General features: G+C 39.7%; 1 protein-coding gene across 1 annotated transcript in view; it reads right to left on the bottom strand.

Moving 5' to 3' along the window:
* Nucleotides 1-495: 495 nt before the first annotated feature.
* The window catches only part of LOC100406567 (uncharacterized protein C6orf118), a 33,713-nt gene continuing 21,695 nt past the window's right edge, over nt 496-12,513 (bottom strand). The window contains exons 8-10 of the mRNA XM_035288872.3: nt 2,381-2,434; nt 2,223-2,278; nt 496-858 (exon numbers count right to left, since the gene is read on the bottom strand). Coding sequence (XP_035144763.3) covers nt 765-858; nt 2,223-2,278; nt 2,381-2,434 — 204 coding nt within the window. The 3' untranslated portion in view covers nt 496-764. The remainder of the gene's footprint in view (nt 859-2,222; nt 2,279-2,380; nt 2,435-12,513) is intronic.

Here is a 12,513-nt window from a genome sequence, read left to right on the forward strand (position 1 = left end):
TGAGGTCAGGAGTTCGAGACCAGACTGGCCAATATGGCGAAACCCTGACTCTACTAAAAATACAAAAATTTGCCAGGTGCAGTGGCACACACCTGTGATCTCAGCTGCTCATTAGGCTGAGGCAGGAGAATCACTTGAAGCCAGGAAGCAGAGGTTGCAATGAGCCGAGATTGTGCCACTGCACTCCAGCCTGGGAGATTGAGTGAGACTGTCTCAAAAAAAAAAAAAAAAAAAAAAAAAAAAAAAATCGCCCTATATAGGCAATGTTTAGATTAGATCATAGGCAAAGTGGGGATAAATAAAAATCCTAAGTCACAATGTCGTCATCAGGATCACAATCAGCTGAGATGCAGTACACAGCGCAGTGCTAGTGTAATGTTTGTGGAGCACTGTATCGTTTCCAATCAGTAAAGACTATTAAATTAAATTAAAATTAGTTAAATAACTATCAAATTTTATTAAATGCATATATACAAACTTGTGTTGACAAATAAATTTAAACCATGCTGAATTCTTTATTAGCAAATAATCAAAAATATTTTCCACAGTGGAACATTATCAAATGAAGGTAAACAGATGTTAAGAACTAGTATTGCTATAAATATATGCAACAGTAGAAACTAATCATATGTATACATGTGTTTATTTCAGTATTCTGAGTAGGATACATATACAACATTAATTTTGCTAGAGATTAAAGCTGATGAAATGTATCTTTATGAATATATATACATCTGCAAACAACCATGCTAAATACATGGAAGTTAAGAATTTTCATTGGCCATTTGTTCTGTCGCTTGAGAGTTATCTTCTATTTCTTCCAATTTTACAAATTCCTTGATAAATTTCCAAAGGCCCCTTAAAATACAAAAGAAATGAATACCATAGGTTAGAAAAAAATACATTAAGCATAAAAGAAAATTTCAAAATAAACATCTATTTTAGACACATTTACCTAAAAACAGACAAGATGAGATTTCATAATCATTTACTTTTTTAAAACAGATATTTGTACAGAGTTTTGGCCTTGAATGTAACAGATCCTCTAAATAAATAGATGTATTCTCCTGTAGCATATGGTATGGCGGGGAAGGCAGGTATACCATGAGCGTAAGGATAGACTTTAGGTCTATTCACTCTCATTGCCAAGGCTGTGGGAGGCGCTTCCCCAGTTTTGTGTATGTAACTCTATTCCCTCTTTAAGAACATCCCACATGATATAAGAAACCACAAAACCTCCATCCACCTATACAGCTCACTCAGCACTCTATCCAATCCCTTTCTTCCATGGCTTTTTCTGCCCCATAAGCTAGAAAGTGGGGTGCTCCATGTTCTGGCCTCTCTTACAGCTGAGAGTGGCCTTGGCCCATGGTGCTGGCCAATGAGATGTGGTGGGAGCACCTGGAGAGAATTGTCCTTCCTGAATAAACAGGAAAGCCTCAAATTGAGAAGCTCTTTGCCTTCTGTCCTTCACCTTTCCCTTTCTTAATTCATGGAATGAAGACTGGTTAATGCCTGAAGACAGCCATATTGAGACTCAAAGGAGGCAGCAGCCACACTCAGAGGAAAGCAGAGAAGACAGGTGAGGAGCCCTAGTTCCTTAATGATGTCATTGAGCCCAAGCCACCTACACCTAAAAGTCTTTTTCCCACTGATAAAAAAAAGCCTTTCCCTCTTTAAATCAACATATGGTTTTCCATTGTTCTTGATACCAAATTCTGAGATTCAAACTATAGTATCAACTCAGAGAAAAGTAACTGTGTGAAGTATAAGCTTGTAATATAAATAACAAGTTTATATCAATATTATAAGTTAGGTTATAAACAAATGATATGAATCAGCCACCTACTTTTTAAACTAAAATTTTCAGAGTAATATATGTATAGGGGTTTTCAAAATGTATCATCACTAAAAGCCATATAATTGGAGAAAATAAATCCATGCCTCCCTACTTTCCTAATTCCTGGCCATGAGAATTCACCTTCACCTCCAACTTTATCTAATAAATTCATTTCTATATTAATAAAGGGTACAGATTAAGGTCTACATATTAGAGTGAGCATTCCAAAGCACAGAAAAAGGATGCAACATGTGTATTTAATGCAAGCATTCATGAATGTGAACCCTTCAGAGGTCTGTCTAGTCTAATCTAGTTTTGAATAACTGATCTTGAGAAGAGGGTGATACTACTCTAGTTCTCTTATCATGATGTCAATACTTACTCCTGCCCCTCTTCACTTATCCTTCCCATGGTCTGCTTCACGTTGCTTTCAATAACCTACAAAGAATTATCATCATTGGGTCATGCTTATTACATAGGACAAGCAGGTACTAGAGGAAATATTTTTACTTATAAACATTGATTCACAAAAAAACTTACTTTTATTTTCTTCTTTAAAATCATATTTTCTGTTTCAAATTTTATAACTTCTTGCTAGAGGAGAAGTGGTTTGAAAAGCAATATACTTGGTTAAAAATATTTGTTAACTATTTTTCTCTATTTAACAAGATTATGTGAATAATGTTATAATTTTAAGAATAGTTAATAGCACACTTCTTAAAAACAGATGAAGAAACAAAGCATAAAATGAAGGACAGTTAATGAGAAGGAAACATTCTGGTCCTCTGGATAAAAAACCAGAAGAGGTGGAAATTAATGCTTTGAAATATCAGAAAATTTTAGAAAAGGAAATTCCAGTAGAGTTCTTTACTTTTCAAAACTAATGATAGAACTTGTTAAGGGGGCTGGAAAAATATAAAAATACAAATATCAATAAATCACACATATATCAGCAATAACTGAGTGTAAACTGTAATGGGAATTTTTTAAATTACTAGTTATAATAGTAATACATCCCAGAAACTCTTAAGAACAAACATAATTGGGGAGAACTCAGGATGGCGCTGTGAGAGCAACCCAGGATTGAAGCTCTCAGTGCATGCGTGGAGAGGGTGAGTCAGGGCCGCATTTCCAGATGGATCTTTGTTGCCCACAGAACGGGTAAATTCCCAGGTATAAAAGAGATGCGGGATGCCAGGCAGAGGTTTTGGCTGGTGTAGCCAGCAGTCGGTGTGGTGGCAGCCCACGCCTTAGCGCAGCGGCGCTACATAGCACTCCGCACAAAGTGCACTGGTCCGGGTGCCCTGTTGAACCAGCAACCTGAGACTTGAGAGGGCTGAACTTGAGACTGAACGGGACTTGGACAGTGAGCCAGCCCAGGAGATTCCAGGGACACAGCATTTGGGGTGGCGTAGTGTGACAAACAAAACGGCAATTCCAAACGCTCCCAGTGGAGAGGTTCCCTGAGAGTGCAGCTCTGTGGGGGAGGGGCGCCCACCATTACCGAGGCAACCCTCCCCTACTGAGGTACACGCCCATTGCTGACGCAGCCTGCCATTGCCGAGGCAACCCACTACAACAGAGAGACTCTGCCGCAGGGCATAGCCTGTGACAGCAGAGCGGAGACCGCAGCAGAAGGGCAGAGCCTGCACCAACAGGGCGAACCTCACACCAGCAGGGCAGAGCCTCGGCAGGCAAATAGTGACTAGACTGCCTCCTAGCTGGGCAGGACAGCACAATGGACACTCAAAAATAAAGCCCCAACCCCCACCAGACAGAGCATCTGAGAAAAAAAGGGTTTTCTTTTTTTTATGAGTTCTGTTGCAGCAGAATTAAACATAGCAGCCTAACAGCCCTGAATGAACAACAGAGCTCACAGCTCAGCAATTGAGCTCCTATAAAGTACAGACTGTCTCCTCAAGCAGCTCCCTAACCCCTCTATATCCAAAAGACTGACATTTGGCAGGCATCATTCTGGGACAAAGATAGCAGAAAAAGAAACTGGTAGCATCCCTCACTGTTTCGCAGCTGCTATAGGTGCACCCCAGACAAGCAGGGCCTGGAGTGGACCTCAGCAGTCGTACAGCAAAGGGGCTAGACTGGTAGAAGAAAAACCAAGCAACAGAAATACTTCATCATCAACAATCTGGGTGTCCACTCAGAGACCCAATCAAAAAGTCAGCAACTACACAGACAACAGGTAAATAAATCCACAAAGATGGGAAGAAACCAGCGCAAAAAGAAGGAAAACACCCGAAACCAGAACATCTTGCCTCCTAGAAAAGACCAAAACTCCTCACCAGCAAGGGAACAAAGCTGGATGGAGAATGACTGTGACGAAATGACGGAATTAGACTTCAGAAGGTGGATAATGAGAAACTTTTGTGAGCTAAAAGAACATGTTTTAAATCAATGCAAAGAAACTAAGAACCTTGAAAAAAGATATGAAAAAAGATTTGAGGAAATGATAACAAGAATGGATAACTTAGAGAGGAATATGAATGAATTAAAGGAGCTGAAAAACACAATATGAGAACTTCGTGAAGCATGCACAAGTTTCAATAGCCAAATTGACCAAGCAGAAGAAAGAATATCAGAAGTCGAAGATCAACTCAAAGAAATAAAACGAGAAACCAAGATCAGAGAAAAAAGCGCAAAAAGGAATGAACAGTCTCCAAGAAATGTGGGACTATGTGAAAAGACCTAACCTACATTTGATAGGTGTACCAGAATGTGACGAAGAAAATGAATCCAAGCTGGAAAATACTCTTCAGGACATTATCTAGGAAAATTTCCCCCACCTAGCAAGACAGGCCAACACTCAATTGCAGGAAATACAGAAAACACCACAAAGATATTCCGCAAAAAGAGCAACACCAAGGCACATAATCGTCAGATTCAACAAGGTTGAAATAAAGGAGAAAATACTAAGGGCAGCCAGAGAGAAAGGTCGGGTCACCCACAATGGGAAGCCCATCAGACTCACAGCAGATCTCTCAGCAGAAACACTACAAGCCAGAAGAGAGTGGGGGCCAATATTCAACATCCTTAAAGAAAAGAACTTTCAACCCAGAATTTCATATTCAGCCAAACTGAGCTTCATAAGTGAAGGAAAAATAAAATCCTTTGAGAACAAGCAAGTACTCAGAGATTTTGTCACCACCAGGCCTGCTTTACAAGAGCTCCTGAAAGAGGCACTACACATAGAAAGGAACAACCAGTACCAGCCATTCCAAAATCACACTAAATGCCAAAAAGCATCAACACAATGAAGAATCTACAACAACTAGCAGGCAAAACAGCCAGCTAGCATCAAAATGGCAGTATCAAATTCACAAATAACAATATTAACCCTAAATGTAAATGGACTAAATGCACCAATCAAAAGACACAGACTGGCAAATTGGATAAAAATCCAAAACCCATCAGTGTGCTGTATCCAGGAAACCCATCTCACGTGCAAGGATACACAAAGGCTCAAAATAAAGGGATGGAGGAAGATTTACCAAGCTAATGGAAAACAAAAAAAAGCAGGAGTTGCAATTCTCATCTCTGATAAAATAGACTTTAAAGCAACAAAGATCAAAAGAGACAAAGAAGGCCATTACATAATGGTAAAAGGATCAATACAACAAGAAGAGCTAACGATCCTAAACATATATGGACCCAATACAGGAGCACCTAGATACATAAGGCAAGTTCTTAATGACCTACAAAAAGACTTAGACTCCCACACAATAATAGTGGGAGACTTTAACACTCCACTGTCAATATTAGACAGATCAACCAGACAGAAAATCAACAAGAATATCCAGGGCTTGAACTCAGACCTGGAGCAAGCAAACCTGATAGACATTTACAGAACTCTCCACCCCAAATCCACAGAATATACATTCTTCTCAGCACCACATCACACCTACTCTAAAACTGACCACATAATTGGAAGTAAAGCACTGCTCAGCAAATGCAAAACAACTGAAGTCATAACAAACAGCCTCTCAGACCATAGTGCAATCAAGTTAGAACTCAGAATTCAGCAACCAACCCAGAACCGCACAGCTTCATGGAAACTGAACAACTGGCTCTTGAATGTTGACAGGATAAACAATGAAATGAAGACAGAAATAAAGAAGTTCTTCGAAACCAATGAGAACGAAGACACAACATGCCAGAATCTCTGGGACACATTTAAAGCAGTCTCTAGAGGAAAGTATATAGCAATAAGTGCCCATATGAGAAGAATGGAGAGATCCAAAATTGACACCCTATCGTCAAAATTGAAAGAGCTAGAGGAGCAAGATCAAAAAAACTCAAAACCCAGCAGAAGACAAGAAATAACTAAGACCAGAACTGAACTGAAGGAGATTGAGACACGAAAAACCCTTCAAAAAATCAATAAATTCAAGAGCTGGTTTTTTGAAAAGATCAACAAAATAGACAGATTACTAGCCAGATTGATTAAAAAGAAAAGAGAGAACAACCAAATAGATGCAATAAAAAATGATAAAGAGGAAATCACCAGAGATTTCACAGAAATTCAAACCATCATCAGAAAATATTACAAACAACTCTATGCACATAAACTAATAAACCTGGAAGAAATGGATAAATTCCTGGACACCTGTGTCCTCCCAAGCCTCAACCAGGAGGAAGCTAAAACTATGAATAGACCAATAACAAGGTCAGAAGTCGAGGCAGCAATTAAGAGCCTACCATACAAAAAAAGCCCAGGTCCAGACGGGTTCACAGCCGAATTTTACCAGACACACAAAGAGGAGCTGGTACCATTTCTTCTGAAACTATTCCAAATAATCTAAAAAGAGGGAATCCTTCCCATATCATTTTATGAGACCAATATCATCCTGATACCAAAACCCGGCAGAGACCCAACGAGAAAAGAAAACTTCAGGCCAATATCCATGATGAACATAGATGTAAAAATCTTCAATAAAATATTGGCAAGCCGATTGCAACAGCAAATCAAAAAACTTATCCATCATGATCAAGTAGGATTCATCCTGGGGATGCAAGGCTGGTTGAACATATGCAAGTCTATCAACGTAATTCATCACATAAACAGAACCAAAAACAAAAACCACATGATTATCTCAATTGACTCAGAGAAGGCATTTGACAAAATTCAACAGCCCTTTATGCTAAAAACCCTCAATAAACTCGGTATCGATGGAACGTATCTCAAAGTAATAAAAGCTATTTATGACAAACCAACAGCCCATATCATACTGAATGGGAAAAAACTGGAAGCATTCCCTCTGAAATCCGGCACTAGACAAGGATGCCCTCTTTCACCACTCCTATTCAATATAGTACTGGAAGTTCTAGCCAGAGCAATCAGGCAAGAAAAAGAAATAAAGGGTATTCAAATAGGAAAGGTGGAAGCCAAATTGTCTCTATTTGCAGACGACATGATAGTATACCTTGAAGACCCCATCGCCTCAGCCCAAAAACTCCTGAAACTGATAAACAACTTCAGCAAAGTCACAGGATATAAAATCAATGTGCAAAAATCACAAGCATTCCTCTACACCAATAACAGACTTAAAGAGAGCCAAATCAAGAACGAACTGCCATTCACAATTGCTACAAAAAGAATAAAAGACCTAGGAATACAACTCACAAGGAATGTAAGGGACCTCTTCAAGGAAAACTACAAACCACTGCTCAACGAAATCAGAGAGGACACAAACAGATGGAGAAACATTCCATGTTCATGGTTAGGAAGAATTAACATTGTGAAAATGGCTATACTGCCCAAAGTAATTTACAGAATCAATGCTATCCCCATCAAACTACCATTGGCTTTCTTCACAGAACTGGAAAAAACCACCATGAACTTCATATGGAACCAAAAGAGAGTATGCATAGCCAAGTCAATTCTAAGCAAAAAGAACACAGTGGGGGGCATCACACTACCGGATTTCAAACTATACTACAAGGCTACAGTAATCAAAACAGCATGATACTGATACCAAAACAGAGATATAGACCAATGGAACAAAACAGAGGCATCGGAGGCAACACAACATATCTACAACCATACGATTTTTGATAAACCTGACAAGAACAAGCAATGGGGAAAGGATTCCCTGTTTAACAAATGGTGTTGGGAAAATTGGCTAGCCATGTGCAGAAAGCAGAAACTGGACCCCTTCCTGACACCTTACACTAAAATTAACTCCAGATGGATTAAAGTCTTAAACATAAGACCTGGCACCATAAAAACCCTAGAAGGAAATCTAGGCAAAACCATCCAGGACATAGGAGTAGGCAAGGACTTCATGAACAAAACACCAAAAGCATTGGCAACAAAAGCCAAAATAGACAAATGGGACCTAATCAAACTCCACAGCTTCTGCACGGCAAAAGAAACAGTCACTAGAGTGAATCGGCAACCAACAGAATGGGAAAAAATTTTTGCAGTTTACCCATCTGACAAAGGGCTGATATCCAGAATTTACAAAGAACTCAAACAGATTTACAGGAAAAAACAAACAAGCCCATTCAAAATTGGGCAAAGGATATGAACAGACACTTTACGAAAGAAGACATATATGAGGCCAACAATCATATGAAAAAATGCTCATCGTCACTGGTCATCAGAGAGATGCAAATCAAAACCACATTGAGAAACCATCTCATGCCAGTTAGAATGGCGATCATTAAAAAATCTGGAGACAACAGAAGCTGGAGAGGATGTGGAGAAAAAGGAACACTTTTACACTGTTGGTTGGAGTGTAAATTAGTTCAACCATTGTAGAAGACAGTGTGGCGATTCCTCAAGGCCTTAGAAATAGAAATTCCATTTGACCCAGCAATCCCATTACTCGGTGTATATTCAAAGGACTATAAATTGTTCTACTATAAGGACACATGCACAGGAATATTCATTGCAGCACTGTTTATAATAGCAAAGACCTGGAATCAACCCAAATGCCCAATGATGATAGTCTGGATTGGGAAGATGTGGCACATATACACCATGGAATATTATGCAGCAATCAGAAATGATGAGTTTGTGTCATTTTCAGGGACATGGATCAATCTGGAGAATATCATTCTCAACAAACGGACACAAGAACAGAAAATGAAACACCGCATATTCTCACTCATAGGCGGGTGATGAAAAATGAGAACACATGGACACAGAGAGGGGAGTACTAAACACTGGGGTCTATTAAGGGGAAAAGGGGAGGGCCAGTGGGAGGGGGAGGTGGGCAGGGGTAGCCTGGGGAGAAATGCGAAATATGGGTGAAGGGGAGAAAGGAAGCAAAACACACTGCCATGTGTGTACCTATGCAACTGTCTTGCATGTTCTGCACATGTACCCCCAAACCTAAACTGCAATTAAAAAAAAGAAAAGAACAAACATAATTATTTTGCATCAAAGTATAAAAATAAATTAAATAAGCCCAAAATAATCCCAGAAAGGAGTATTAACATTGTATAAAGCTGTCACTTCCTCCCAAATGCATTTACGCATTCATCGTAAGCACAATCACAATACCAAAAGTATTGTTATCAAAACTTCAAAAATTAGTCAATAGTGTTAATGAGAATATTCAAGATAATTCTGAACAAAATAATAATGGGCAGAGGGTAAAAAGACTTTCTCTTTCAGATATTAGATGTGTTGAAAAGGATTAGCAATTGTAACAGTTAGGCTTAATGGGGTATTATTAAGAACCAAGGCTGAGTTTCAATACTAACTCTACTGCTTGTTAACTGTGACCTCAATCAAGTTACTTAACATATTTGCACCCCATTTCCATACTTCAAAAAGAGAATTAATACTACTTTCTATCTGTTAGGGTTGCTGCAAATTAAATGAAATTGTATTTTTTTAATGTTCATAAAACTGTCTGATGTATTGTGAATCCTCAATACATTTAGCTCTCTCTCTGTTTTTTTCCTGGTTGGAAATTGCCTATTTCAAATCTAGAACCAGACACCAATTACATAACAGAATAACAATGGCAATTCTGTTGTATTTTCCAGTATTTGAATTAAGAAGCCAAATATAAATAAGAAGTAAAGTAATATAAATTAGTGATATGGAATCTTCATAGGGTGCTTTCTATTCCTTAGATTTATCTAATGAGGTATTAATTATGAAAGAAAAGTTTACATGATTTTGACATATCATGCTTTAATATTTAAAGTTAGAGCTCATTACTGTTTAAAAACACAATTATAAATCAATGGTTGTTCTGAGGGCATTTATTATTATTATTATTATTTTTGAGAAATAAAAGAGAACAAATCCTAAAAAAAAAAACACAGAAGAAAATCTTCAGGAATGGGCCAAGATGGCTGACTAGAAGCAGCTGCTGTCAGCAGTTCCCACTGAGAAGAATAAAAATGGTAAGTGACTCCTATACAGCTGAGGTATCCAGGTTCTCTCATTGGGACTGACTAGGTATTTGGCATGACCCACAGAGAGCAAGAAAAAGCAGGGTGAAGAGATGGCCAACCTGGGAGCTGCAAGGAGGAAGGGGAATTTCCACTCCCAGCCAAGAAAGGTGGTAAGTGAATGTGCTATCCTGCCCAGGAAACCATGCTTTATCCACAGATATGTGCAACCTGCAGATCAGCAGATCTCCTCATGAGTCCACAACACCAGGGGCTTGGGTTCCAAGAACAGAACCACTCAGGTTGCCAAGTTCCCTGCAGGGAGGGGCAGCCACTATCACTGTGGCTGTCTGCTGCCTAAGCAACAAAGTTCCTGTGGGGAAGGGGGACAGCCATCACTCCATCTCTAGTCTGCTGTTTTGCCCAGCTGGTGTCAGATAGACTGGACATTTGGACAGGGAGGAATTCCCCATAGCACAGCACAGGGTTTTGGCAGACTGTGGCCAGACTGCTTCTTTAGTTGGGTTCTGGATCTATTCCTCCTCACCAAGTGGGGACTCCCTGTGGAAATTTCAGCAACTCCAGCCAGGGTTTTATGAACAGAACTCTGATCTCCCTGGGATGGAGCCCCTGGGGCGAGGGGTTGCTGTGGTCTCTGGTTCATCAGACTTGGTCTTTCCTGTCTGCTGGCTCTGAATAGGCCAGTCTGGACAAGGGGGATTCCCCCCAGCACAGTGCACCTCCTCCACTAAGGGGCAGCCAGAGTGCTCTCTTAAGCAGATCCCTAATCACGTGGCTCCTAAATGGCTGATACTTCCCAACAGGGATTGCTAGACACCTTATACAAATGCATTCCTGTTGTAATTAGGCTGGTGCCCCTATGGGACAAAGCTCCCAGAGGAAGGAGCAGGTAACAATCTTTGCTGTTTTGCAGACTCCATTGGTGACACCTCCAGGTGCTGGAGGGACCCAGGTGAATAGGGTCTGAAGAGGACCCCCAGCGAACTGCAGCAGCCCTATGGAAGAGAGGCCTGTTAAAAAAGCAAACAAACAGAAAGCAACAGCAACAACAACATCAACAAATAAGACTTCAACAAAACCCTATCCAAAGGTCATCAGCCTCAAAGATCAAAGACAGATAAGTGCATGAAGATGAGAAAGAATCAATGCAAAAGTGCTTAAAACTCAAAAAGCCAGAGTTCCTCTTCTCCTCAAAATGATCTCAACACCTCTTAACAGGGGCAAAGTCCTGGGCTGAGGCTGAGATGGATGAACTGACAGATGTAGACTTCAGAAGGTGGGTAATAACAGAATTCACTGAGCTAAAGGAGTATGTTCTAATCCAATGCAAAGAAACAAAGAATGATGATAAAACATTACAGGAGCTGTTAGCCAGAATAACCTGTTTAGACAGGAACATAAATGACCTGATGGAGTTGAAAAACACAGCTCAAGATCTTTGTAATGGAACCGCCAGTATCAATAGCCAAATAGACTAAGTGGAGGAAATAATCTCAGAGAAAAAAGAATGAGAGGGATAAACAAAACTTCTGAGAACTATAGGATTATATGAAAATACTGAATCTAATTAGTTCAACCACTGTGGAAGACAGTGTGGCAATTTCTCAAGGACCTAGAAATAGAAATTCCATTTGATCCAGCAATCCCATTACTGGGTATATACCCAAAGACCTATAAATCATTCTACTATAAAGACATGCACACATATGTTCATTGCAGCCCTGTGTACAACAGCAAAGACCTGGAACCAGCCAATTGCCCATCATTGATAGACTGGGCAAAGAAAATATGGTACATATACACCATGGAATATGATGCATCCATAAAAAATGATAAGTTTATGTCCTTTGTAGGGACTTGGATGAATATGGAAACCATCATTCTCAGACAGAAAGCCAAACACCACATGTTCTCACTCATAGGTGGATGTTGAACAATGAGAACATGTGGACTCAGAGAAAGGAGCATCACACACTGGGTCAGTTTTTGGGGGTATGGAAAAAATAGCAGGGGGTGGGGAGGGATAACATGGGGAGAAATGCCAGATATAGTATGCACCTAAAGTTAAATAAATAATTTTTTTTAAAAAAATGCTGAATCTACTGCTAAGTGGCATACTTGAAAGAGAAAAGAAGAATAAAAGCAAGTTTGAAAACACACTTCAGTATTTCATCCAGGAGAATTCCCCAACCTAGCAAGGCAGATCAACATTCAGATACAGGAAATCCAGAGAACCCCAGTAAAATACTCCATGAGAAGATCCCAATACACATAATTGTCAG

Source organism: Callithrix jacchus, chromosome 2, assembly GCF_049354715.1.
Source record: "Callithrix jacchus isolate 240 chromosome 2, calJac240_pri, whole genome shotgun sequence".
Taxonomy (NCBI): domain Eukaryota; kingdom Metazoa; phylum Chordata; class Mammalia; order Primates; family Cebidae; genus Callithrix; species Callithrix jacchus.